The sequence below is a fragment of the Meriones unguiculatus genome, chromosome 17, assembly GCF_030254825.1.
Source record: "Meriones unguiculatus strain TT.TT164.6M chromosome 17, Bangor_MerUng_6.1, whole genome shotgun sequence".
In the NCBI taxonomy this organism is placed as follows: Eukaryota; Metazoa; Chordata; class Mammalia; order Rodentia; family Muridae; genus Meriones; species Meriones unguiculatus.
The window spans coordinates 19,717,936-19,730,623 of record NC_083364.1 but is presented as its reverse complement, the minus strand read 5'-3'; the positions used below and the strand labels follow the sequence as shown (position 1 = coordinate 19,730,623).

Here is a 12,688-nt window from a genome sequence, read left to right as displayed (position 1 = left end):
AGTCTATCAGTGAAATAAAAACGTGGTGGGAGACTCAGCCACCACCCTGCCATCAGATCTACAGAGGACACAATAAAGAATTTTCAGGTGCCTCCAGGACACTGGTCCTAGAAAACCTGGGCACCCTCAGCTCCAGGGTTACTCCAGAATTTCCATGTCTGCACAAGCTGAGGTCACCCTTCCTTTCACAGTCTCTTATCACTCATGCAGTGCTGCCGAGTTTCTCATAGCTCCAAGCACTGTGATGGAGGCCAGCGGCCCCCAGAATGGGGGTGGGAGGTGGGGAGGCAGGCTTCTGGGAAGACACCCGAAGTATGAAAGGAACCAATTCCCAACTCTGGCCACAATGATGAATGGCGGCATCCCCAGTCCACAGCGCCTTCCACTTAATTAGTGCCTGTAATTGGGAGTTGTAAAGATAAGATTAATTGAATCTGGTGGCTGCTGGAAGTTTAATACATTGGAACACGCCTGGCGTTATCGGGAAGTGCAGCCTGCAGGCCGCTGGCCAGGGGTGCAAAAGGATGGCCCTGGGGAGATGAGCCTGTGGACCCGTGGCAGGGAGAGGCAGGATGGGAACCTCTGTGCTTTGCTGCAGCCACGTGAGGCCAGAGAAAGTGCCCACCCACCACCCAGGCGCAGGCTAAGGCCACCAGGGTGAGGGCCCAGCACCGAGCCTGAAGAAGGCTGCAGAAACCAGGGTGGCCAGGCCCATCTTGAAGGCCAGCTCCGGGTGGCTGCAGCCAAGTACAGAGCCAAGCTTCCCCTGGATCCTGTGGGGTTCCCAAAGCAGAGCCTCAGTAGGCCCCAACATCTACACTCACGAGAACTAAGCCCTCGCCGCAGGCCTGCACCATGCTGGGGCATCAATGACACGCAGGCTCAGCTTGCCAAGGGCAACCCAGGCTGGGAACCATGCAACAGCACTGCAGAGGATCAAGAGCCGCCTCTCCGCACTGTGACTCCTTTCCCGACCTTCAGCAAAGGCAGGTGCCTCCATCATAAAGTCAACCTCCCTCCAGCACCAACCTTCCACGCTATGGCAGCTGTGCCCAGACAGCACCCACACTGGTCCTGGGCAGTGGTCACTGCACTGTTGCAGACTGCTCAAGCTCTCTTTTGTGTCAGCTCTGGCCACTGCTTGCACACCTCCTCCCTCGCCACCTACACCAACGTGCACAAACATACACACATCCACGGACCCCGTGTGCTCAGCAGACCCCATGTGCCTTGGCCCCTGCTCCACCAGAACTGTCCTTGTTCCCAATAATAGCCAAGAGGCCTATACTTGCCTAGACCAAGCAAGTCCTGGGATGCTTCAGCATGGCAGAGAAGCTTCCAATGGGCTGGGCTGCCCTGGGCTGTGTACAGAGTCCAGAGGACTGTTCATGGGCTATAGAAAGCCTTTGGGCACCAGGCAGGCCACTCAAGGCCCTGGAGCTCCTCTCCTAGGAGACTACATGTCAGGCAGACTGCATCCCTCAGAATGGTCCGCACAGTCCCCTGGCCCCGCCTCCACCTCCATGTTCTAAAGCCTCTGCGGTCCAGGAGAGCTACAGCAGAGACAGCCCTCTCCTCTGTCTCCAGCATGCTTCATGGATTTGGTCTCCCTGGCAACAGCACTGGGGGACTCTGCACTAGCGAGGGGGGAGACAGCAACTCTATACCCGCATGGGAAGTATGGTACTGAGGGACCCCTGGGAGACAAACCCAGGAATAGAGGAGAGGACCAGAGGCTTCAGGGAGAGGGCCAGCTACTCCAGACGCAGCCCTGAGAGAGGTGGTGTGCTGGTCATGGCCACTCTCCCATGTGTTAGTGGTTATAAAACCATGGGAAACGAGCACGTGGCAGAGCAAGCGTGAGTTCAGATAGAAGGTTCTAGAAGGAAGCAACAGATGGGGTTTCTAGAAAGAACAGGATAGCTGACCTGGCTCTTTAACCTAAGGCAAGTTCTGTCCTTCCCAAACCCAAAACTAAACCTACAAACCTGTGCTAGGGGCAAAAGCGGTGACTCATCCCTGTCTGCCGCCATCACAGCTCACATCACAGGGTCCAGGCCTCATAGCTGATCCTGGGGAATGACTGAACTACAAGGGAAGGGTGGGCGCCCCATGTGGGCAAAGTTGGTCTGGGGCAAACTGGAGACACAGCAGCACCAGGTGCTTCGACACGAGGAAAGCTAGGGGATGTGAACTCTGTGCCTAGCTTTATGGTGCTGTGTGGTGCAGGACCATCAGGGGACACATGGCACATAGTTCTAATGGTACAATACAGGTTTCAAGTAAGGGGGAAGGAATCTTAAGGCCTCGGTGCTGTGGGTCTCCAGCCCTGTGGGTGGAAGAGGCAGCTGAGCCCTGGTGCAATAGGATAAAGAGGCCTCTGTGGACGCACGGGTCTCTCTTCCTGCCCTCCTGCCTGCCTCCCGCCCTCAGAGGGGGCCGCTATTAATAGTGCAATTTCCGCGGTGTTCTGTTTATCCCCCGGAAGGGCTGATGGATGTGAATAATTACCAGACTATAAAAGCCAGCGTACGCGCTGCTCTCTATCGCTCTAAATCATCAAACAAATAAAGCAAGAAACAGCCTTTCTGAATATAATTTTCCCCTCTAATGGCTCAGAATTATTATCAAGAACAATGAAAATAAATAAGCAAAAGCCTCACCAGTTACAAACTAAACGACTGTGTCAGGAAGGGGCACAGGCTTGGTAGGAGCAGGCCTGCACAGGAGCCTGTCAACTGGGTGACAGTGAGCCACAGGCCATGCATCCCAGCTGCCCTAACGTGCCCAAAGCCTTTGGCCTTGGCAGTCTCTGTCTGGTGAGGTGCCTTTCCAGGCCTTTAGCCCCATCTGAGCCTCAAGCTCAAAGGCCCTGCTGGGGACCGTTGTGCTCAGTCCCCAGTGCTGGCTTGGAGCTGGGGACAGGAGAGCATCTGGCTGAGCTCAAGACTATGACAACACTAAGGCTGAGTGCCAAGCAGCTGGCGATGCAGAAGCCTTGTGCAGTGCCCACTGCTGAGGGTGAGGGAGTTGATTCCACAGTGCCTATGCAGCACCGGGCAGGAAGGAGCAACTCACATCGATCCAGAAAGAAGGGACAGGGCAACTCTTCCTGCCATAGACACCAGGCCAAGTGCCACATGAAGACCCCTGGCAGGGACGTACAAACATGCACACACAGATACACAGAGACAGACAGACAGACATATACACACACCCAGGGTGCTATTGTAGATTCAACTGCAGTGGCTCTTCAGGGCCCCAACAACCAATCTGCGATGGCCACCCTCAGACACAAAGCCCCTTTAGGGTGCTGGCAGAGATTTCTTAGTGGAAGAGAAAGGAAGGACAAACAGAAAACCATATTGCCAACAGGGGCACGTAAAGTGACAGGCCAGCCCCCACAGTGAGGAACTGCACCAGAGAACTGACTCCCAGGGCTGCCTAGAAAATTGCTCCAGACAAAACTCCACACAGAACACCTAGCCAGCCAGATACGGTGGCACACGCCTATAACCCCATCACTGGAGAGGCAGATGGAGCTCTGTGAGCTCTGTTTGAGGCTGGCCTGGTCTACATAGTGACGTAGTAAGTTCCAGGCTAGCCAGGGCTATGCAGAAAGACCTTATCTCAAAACAAAATAAAACAAAAACAAAAAAACGAAACGGAACAGCAAACCACTCCACATAAAAGCCTTCAGACAGTAAGGACTGCGTTCTCAAGTGTTCCTACAGTAGTGAAAGGAAGACCCTGAAGAAGTGGCCAGTGGGAGCAAGGTGAGTAACCCATCACAGACAACCTCCCCAGCTCCACGCTGGAAACACTAGCCAGTGAACTACAGAAGGCATGAGACAGGAGTGCTCAAGGAATGACAGGAGGGAGCAGGCTGAGAGCTAGCCAGCACATGCGGACTCCCGACACTAGGACGGGGCTGCTAGAAAATGCTCAGGATCTGCAGGCAGGACCTCAGAAGTTAAACCATGCTGTGGACTCCAAGAGTGACCTGTCCTCTGTGTCCCCAGCAATAGGAATGCAGACGAGAGTGGTGGACACACTCCCTCCCCCAAGGTTCTTGAGGCCTGTGGTCACTGGCAAAAGCTGGCAAGGGTGACTCCCACAGCCCTGGCACAGCCTGGGAACCCCTAGAAAGTGAGCACAGGGGACATCCTGGTGTGACCAAACAAGAGGTCCCTGCAGCTGAGTCACAAAAGGAGGAACCCCGCATGTCAGAGCCAAACCTGGACAAACAGGTGTCCAAGCTGCCCCCGAACTCTGGACTCTGGGTGGCCAGGCAGACTGACAAATGGACTGTGAAAACCCACTGGCCACCAAATGGAGAGGATGCCACGGAGGATCTGATGAAATGGGGAAAGCACCTGGGGCTGCAAGCAGTTCTGTGAGGGACAGCTTCTGTGTAGCCCAATTTGACCACTGCTGCAAAAGGGGGGTTGGTTCACCTGATCTAAAGAGGCTTCCAGTGAGGAAGCACCTGGCCTGGCTGGCACTGAGTGAAGCCAGCCCTTTCCCACTAGGGAATCACACCTCTTATCGCCTGCACAGTGGGGCAGACACAGATAGCGAAGATAGCACCAGCCGGAAAGGGGGAGGCTGCTCCCAGGGTGGAGACTATTGAGCCGCTGGCTTTATCGCTAATGGATCGTTTTCTGGGACAATAGGCGGTAGAATTTGGTGTCACACACCAGCAGTGTCAATGGCTTCTAGTAATGACATTTTTATTGAAACACACAGGGGATCAAGAGAGCTGGCTCAGAGAACAGAGACATGGAGATGGGACCACCCACCCACAGGGAAGCTGGTGTTGTGGGGGAACAGTGTCTGGTGGCCAGGGAGGGGTGGGGTTATCTGTGGCTGGCACATCTCTCTGGGGGCCTGGGGAGGAGGTTGGGCACTGGCACATTTCTGTCTCCCCATCTCAGCTAAGACAGTGAATGCATGCTCAGCAGAGGTGTGGGGGCCACCCACAGCCCATGGATTTTTAGTACAGGACAAAGACCAAAACCTACAGTCACCCGTGGGCGTATGCTGGATGACACCTACCCTGCACTGTCAAAAATCTAGGACATATTCACAGGAGACAGTCCGAGAGGTGGTGTACGGAGCAGAGCTGGCAAGGGGCCAGGTACTGCAGGCATGGGCAAGGTGCAGCCATGGCACCATTTGGGGCCTGGCGCTGTGGACATGCAGAGGCTTCCAATGCCCCTGTCCCACTGCCCTGGACCATGGCTCAAACAACCAGGAGTCCCCCCCACAGCCATCAGCCTAGAGTCCACAATCCCATTCAGTACATCTGCATCAGCCACGGTCAGAGCTCAGGGCAGTCACTCTGCTCAGATACTGAAGACAAAGAATTAAGGATGGGTCTCCTGGGAACCAGGATGTGGACTGCTCAGGGTGAAGAGGGCATGGGGGTGGGAAGAGGAGGCACACTCCTGGGACACGTAGGGCATAGGCTGTGGCCGCATGAGCACCAGGCCTGCGATCACCACGGTCTCTCTCGGTACAGACCCAAACTGGGGACACTGTTAGTGGCCCATCAAAAGGACTTCCCTCCCCATGTCTGCAAACAGTGCCTGGGGACAGTATTGACACCATAAACAGCCTTGGTGTCCTACTTTCTTTTTTCTCCACAGGGCCAGCTTTGTAGATGCATAGCCCCCACCGAACACCCTGACGAGGTGTCTCCTGGAGGGGCCTTTTGACACACCCAGCCAGCCCCAGCTAGAGTAGGAGCATTCCTAGCACAAAGACCTGCAGTCTCCTGCACCTGACCCGTGTGGCGTGTCATAGTGCCAACCCTAAAGACGCTGAAACGATACAGGGCCATCGGCAGATGCCAGACCTGGCCAGAGGGGCTGGGGACAAGCTAGCAGTGCCCACAGGCACTGGTGTACAACAGGATGTAATTACACTGTGAACATCTGGGAGTTCCAGAGCCCCGCCCCACGAGGGAGCTTTCCTGGAAGGCACTGTAAGGGCTCCTCACTCCTCACCCAACTTCATCTTCCAGCACAGCCCGTTTCCCACCTAAACCGTGGGGGATCCAAAGCCTAGAGTTCATACTCTGAGCTCTTCCATGTGGTAACAGACCCAGAATAGGTGCCAACAGATCCTCGTTGCCTCAAGCTGGGCCAGACCTCATCCCCACCGGCAAGTGAGTGTGCTGACACTCGCTGCCACCCCAACCACTCTGCAGGGGTCCAGATGGAGGGCAGGCTGGGGCAGGGCTAGGGCTGCGGGCTCGCCCCGAAGCCAGTGTTGACCGGCTTGGGGCTAATGCTGAGCCAACAGGTGCTGGCCCACTAGTGTGGAAACGGGAAGCCGGCAGGGACAGAGGCCCGGCCCAGCACTCTCAGGAGCGGGACAGTATTTTCCTGGAGGCTCACAGCCAAGTGAGGTCCCTCCGCCTACGGCAGGTGTTTTGGCGGCACGTCCTATGCAATAGCCTCTCCAAGGGCATCCCAACGGTCATCAGCAGACGCCGACACAGCTCTGAAAAGGTGAGTTCCCAGAAGGAAGCCGTGCCGACCACTGTTTCCCCTGACAGAGCCAGCTCTTCCTTACACACGGAGAGTGACAACATTGGCCTGTTTGTACAGAGTTCTGAAGATGGCCCTTTCCAGGCCGTGAAGCCCAGGGCCAGATGTGTGGGGGACAAAACAAATGGGGCAGCTCGAGTCTACAAAGCCAAGACAGCAGCACTGTGTACAGAGGGGCCAAAGGTAGTGCCATGGGCTGCTGTAGAGTGAGTGCTCCAGTCCACAGCACACATGGGAGACCGCGCATGTACTCACACCAAGGAAGAGGGGGTTCCATGGCATGTCTGGAGCCTGCAAAAAATTGAGTGACTCAGGGCTAGAGAGATGGCCCAGCAGTTAAGAGTATTGGCTGCTCCTCCAGACAACCCAGGTTCAATTCCCAGCACCCATATGGTAGCTCACTCCAGTAACAGGGGATCCAACACACACATACACATACTTGTAGGCAAAACACCAATGCACAAATATAAAAATAAATAATTTAAAAAAAAAAGCGAGCAACTCTTGGGTTAGCATGGCCTCATGGGGGATGACTCCTCCAAGGTCAGGACTGCAGAGAGCAAGGGTGTTCCCATGCAGCCTGAAGGCAGGGGCCTGCTGTAGGCCCCCTGGAGAGCCTGAAGGGCTCACCCACTACTTCTGAGCCATGGAGCCCCAGGCAAACGCTCCATCTGTGATTCCTCTCTAGGAAGAAGGGAAGGAACCTGGCACCCTGACGAAAAGAGGAACGCATGTCAGCACCGCGCTAGCTCCAGCTGCCAGCCTGGCACAGGGCCACCCTGCTCCCTCCTCTCTTGACTTCTCTGATAATTAAAACATTTCATTGTACAGAGTTCATTTCACCTCAGAGTTCAGTGTAGGGACAGTAAAGAATGCCCTGACGGGAGAGGACACCCAACAGATGACCTGAGCCTCATAGTCAAGGTCAACATCAGCCGGCGGGCCTGTGATAGAGGTGTCCACAAGACACTGCACTCCACATCACCAAGGCCGTCCAGCAGAAGGGGAGTGGGAGTCAGATGACAGGCCGGCCCAGAGGATCTGAGGACACTTGACAACTCTGGATGCAGTCCAGGAGCCAGGAAGACTGCAGAGCAGTGAGAAATCTACAAAAGGACATTGGTCCACGCCAGCCAGGACCCACAGCAGACAGGCCCTAGGATGCAGAGTCACTCATGGAAAAGCGACAGTATTGGCTCATCATCAACAGATGATCAGGCAAAGGAGGCAGGAATGGGAAGAGGGAGGACAAGGATAAGGGCAAGGAGGAGGGGGACAAACAGAGGGAGGAAAGAGGAAGAAGGAAGGGAGAAGAAACCCAAACCAAAAAAGTAGGCCATATAATAACCAAAGAGACAAATCCACAAGCCATACCCCCAGCTCAGCAGTTGGCCAAAGAGCCCAGCTCAGTTCCAGCTTCCCAAATCTTGTGTGTGTGGAGATGTCCCACACCTACTGCAGGTTAATGGCTCTGTTTAGGCAAAGAACACAGACGCCTCCCTGCTCAGCAGTGCTTAGCGAGCTCTGCAATCCAGAAGGAAACGCTAAGTGACGACAGAAAGGCAGGCAGCAGCCAGTTGAGGCCCTGAGTGAGCCCCAGCATGCCTGGGTATCCTGGCTGTTCTGATTCTTGGATCCTGGGGACAGAGCTGCAAGGCAGAGCCTGCTACAGCGGCCTCTTTGGCAGGGCCCAGCTGTGGAAAGGACACGGAGCAGGATGGCTCATCGAGCTAATGGGCACAGGCTGTGACTCAGAGCTGCACCCTGCCGTGTGCACCAGATTCCCTGAAATGGCCCGTCATCATCAGAGCGCCGTGGTGGCTAATGACACAGAGCTCATCTTGCTGTGCCAGAGGCCCCAATGCCCCAGTTCAAGCTCAGGCATGTCATCAGCCTCAGCCTTAGTTCTCTGGCTCCAGAGGTGGCTGAGATGTATGGCACAATCTCAATAAGCAGAAGGTCAGAGCCATGGCATCTGGGGTGACAGAGCGGCTGTGGGCAGAGCAAGGCCAGTGGCCCAATAAGGAGGCCATAGGGGCACTGGGCCAGGGATAACACAGCTGTCTCTTGCTAGCTTCTGTGTGTCTGCACCAAGCGGTTATGCTGACTGGAGTGCCAAGCCCCGCAAGGCAGAGCTGCGATGCCAGCTGGAAGGTACCCCTGCTGGCTCTCGGTCACCTTGCCACTTGGGGTGTCCTGGCTTCTAGTAGTCCTGAGGGGGGAAACACACAGCAGCCCGTAGACTGACTTTTCACCTCACATGCTTGCAGTGTCTGAGACAGGACAGGTCAGGGGACATGGAATGGGTTGCATGCTTGGGACAGAGAGACATGCCTTTAATCCCAGCACTCAGGAAGGCAAAGGTAGATGGATCTTTGTGAGGCCAGCCTGGTCTACAAATTGAGTCTAGGACACAGAGAAACCCTGTCTCGAAACAAGGCCCCCTCCAAAAGAGAGCAGCACCCAAATGTCCAAAAGGGAGAATGTGCTGATTTCCATGGAATACCGGGGACCCGAGTGGCGCTGACTCCTTTCAGGTCCCTCATGGAGCTGGGAACACAGGCCTAACTGGGATCCTATCTTTCTTGGGCCCACAGCCTGGTGGGGAGAATCCAAGTCAAGCACACATAAGGTCTGTGTGTCCCCAAGGATATACAGCCCCATACTGTCACAATTAGCCTCCGCTGTCAATCTGACAGACCTAGAGTCCCTGGCACAAGCCAACTCAGCTGAGGAAATGCTTCCATCACACTGGCCTGTGGGGCAGTGTTTTGATTATGACTGATGTGAGAGGGCCCAGATCACTGGGGAGGTGTGGGAGGACATGCTGGGCAGGTGGTCCTGGGTTCTCTAAGAAAGCAAGCTGAGCAAGCCCTGAAGAGCCGTCAGAGGTCTCCGCTCTAGCCACTGCCCTGACTTCCCTCCGTGATGAAGTGCCGCTGGAAAGGATTAGACAAATAAGCCTTTCACCCCAAGCTGCTTTGGGTCACGGTGTTGACTGCAGCAACAGAAAGCACATTAAGACCCCTCCCTGCTGCTGGAGGGAGTGAGAGAGCAGATGCTCACAGTAGGAGAGCCCTGGCCATGCAGCGGCTGGGCCACCCTCACCAAGACCCAGGCTAGGCTCTGCTGGGGCTTTCTCCAAACATTGACCACTGTGTTCACCACTGGCCCTGATGGCCAACCCCAGCCATAGGCAGGATGCGGGGAGTGGGGATGGCTGGACCTGCACTCAGTGTTCAAGAAGGGAAGGTGGTAAAGGAGGGCAGCCAAGCAACCGGTGGCACACTGCATGGGTTCCTGCCACAGACAGCCCTGTGGGTGTGGCCACCATCATGCTTCAGGGAGCCCCATGTCTCACAAGCTGCAGGGCCATGTGGCCACGCACAGCCAGGCACCCTCAGACAGCATGGCTCTCACTTCACTTGCTGAGGTGGTCCACAACACTGGGAATGCTCTAGTCCCACTCACGCCCACAGCTAGCTCACTAGCCTGACTCTCTGGGCCTCACTGGCCACTCTGATAGTTCCTGGCAGCTCGGGGGTATCTCTGAGGCTAAGTAGTGGGCCATCTCCTGATTGTCCCCAAAGGAGATATCTGGGCCTCATTCTCGGCTCAGCTTCACACCAGGCTGGCCTGGCTTCTTTATTTCTTTCTGTTTGGTTGAGCTGTAGTCTCACCATGCAGTCCTTGGCTGGTCTGGAGGAGCTCGTATTCTTTACTCACATTTCTGAGTGAAAAGTGGGGCTGTCTCCCCCACATCCTGAACACAAAGAAAGGGGCAGCCAAGGAGCCTGGTGACAGCAGCCAAGAGCAGCTAGGACGGGGGTGAGGGTGTGTGTTGGGGGGTGGGGGGTGGGAATGGCCTCCTGCGTCAAAAGGACGGGAGCGCCACCTAGTGGCCACCAGGAGTGGGACTTGAGCCCTGGGCTCCAGAGCCAGCTGCTCCGGTCCCAACACATCTCACACACAAATATTCTCACCCACACTTGTTGACACAGGCCACGGCTGTGGGCTTTTGGGGACTTGCGGCAGAGAGGTTGTGGACTCAGTCTGGATTGGCAGGGGTCACTAGCCCTGCAGGACACTGCAGCCATGAGGAGCGGGTCACTGGCCCTTGACACTGCCACATCACTTCTCAGGGGATCCCAGAACCCCAAGTGGCAACCACCATAGCTGCCCTCCACAGAGGCGGCAGCAGAGTGCCACGGGAGGAGTCACCTGGCTGGACAGGTCTATACAGAGGCTGGTGCCACCAGAGACGGGGGGCCAAACTGAGGATTGAGGGCACAGACTCGGCTGCTTGTGAGAAGCCATCATCTGTCTGTTGCTACCACACCAGGCTTCCATAGACAGGGACCTTGTGAGTTGAACTTATAGAATAGGCTGCAAACGCCCCCACAGGAGCCCAGAGGGTAGGGAGCAGTGTTAACTGTCTAATCGACAGGATCTAGAAGCCAAGGAGACAGGCCTCCAGGACGATCTGGGGTTCCCTTGACTGTGCTACCTGAGGAGGGAAGACCTGCAGCAGGCAGCACAATGCGCTGGGTTAGGATCCTGGTCCTGTCATGTGACCAGCCGCCTCAGCTCCTCCCCTTCATGATGGTGGAGGGTAGCAAGCCCTTCCTCCTGTCAGTGACCTTTGTCAGAGGACTTTGTTGCAGCAGGAAGACCACCTAAGAGCCAAGGCTGGCAGACTCCTGCCCACACACCCCTGACCTTCTCCCAGGACTGAGGGATGTCACCACCCCAGGATGAAGGCTGTCCTGGATCACTAGTATTACCAGAGAGCCCTCAAGGGCGGCAAGACAGGCCTCCGACACTGGGACAGCGCAGTGCAAAGCTCTCTAAGGCCTTGGGGAGCCAGGAAGCAGCAGATACAATACCTACAGGATTTCTCACCTCTGTAACAATTAGGAAACAGTGCTGGGACCCACAAGGCGTGAGAATGTCAGAAAGGGAACCAAGTATTTGAGGGATACTTTCCCATGCAGCCCAAGTCCAGCCCAGCTCGGCCATCAGCTGGGAAGCTAGCCTGAATGTAGGTAGACAGCTGGCTGCAGGACAGCCCAGGGTCCACAGAGGAAGTGCGCCTATCAACATAGCCGTGTCTTTCGGAAGGACCACTGCCCAGGGCTGAGCGTGGATTCCACTGGAGCAGGGAAGGCTATGTGCCTACAGTTTGAGTACTGAGACACCAAAAAGAGGGCGCTTTTGGCATGACCCTGTACAGGCTCAGCAGTCAGCTCTGTCCACAGCTGAGCAACAGCAGGGGCCCTGCTGAGGGCAAGGTGTCCCTGTCACCCCTGGGGCCCTAGGGAGGCGCTGGATGGTGGAGGACAGAAGGGCTGCCTGTGTGATTGCAGGTGCAACAAGGGGCGCCAGAGCACCAGTACCCAGGATTCCGAGCCCGACTGGGGAGACCGATGTTGCCACCTGTGCTCTAAGGAGACCACAAGAGCCACGCAAGTGCCAAGACCCAAAGTACTTGAAGGGAAAAACTGGGCTCCCTGCCAGCACCTCACTCAGTGTTCAGGAAGCAGCCCCTGTGACGTGGCCAGCAAGTGACACACCCGTCAGGCTGGCAGAGGACTGGGCAAGATCACAGTCCTTGGCTCACCACCAGGATGACAGGGGGGCATGTGGACAACTGGTACAGCCACGGCCAGGGTCTGGGTCAGCGCGCCCCCGGCCTAAAGGCTGAGCTAGAGGTACCCCACAGTAGTCCCGGGACCAGCAACCATCCGCTCTCCGCACGCCTCACGCCCCAGAACTCACCAGGACTTGGGCTCGCCGAAGTGCAGGTAGTTGATGCTGTAGAGGTCCATGTCCTCCGTGTGCCAGGCAAACGTGGTCTTCCACATGCCGAAGTAGAGGTAGGGCGTGTTCACGCCCTCGATGATGGTGCCGCACTCACGCTCCACCATGTCCAGGATGGTCCTCAGGTTGCCGATGTTCCACTGGGCCACATCCTGTGGATAGCGAGTGTGCAGTCAGCAGAGTCCTCCCAGGACATCTGTGACCCCCTGCACCCTGGCTTCAAGGTCACCGGGGTATAACAGGACAACTGAGGTATGTAAGCATCAGGTTCCCAGGCTCCATGGTCCTCCACAGAAGTCAAGGGGCCTAGG

At 56.1% G+C, this 12,688-nt stretch overlaps 1 protein-coding gene across 2 annotated transcripts in view; it reads right to left on the bottom strand.

The window, feature by feature from the left end:
- Positions 1-12,688, bottom strand: part of Kdm4b (lysine demethylase 4B) — a 79,994-nt gene that overhangs the window by 35,757 nt on the left and 31,549 nt on the right. For both annotated transcript variants that reach the window (XM_021632940.2, XM_060371280.1), the window contains exon 6: positions 12,336-12,529. In XM_021632940.2, coding sequence (XP_021488615.1) covers positions 12,336-12,529 — 194 coding nt within the window. The remainder of the gene's footprint in view (positions 1-12,335; positions 12,530-12,688) is intronic.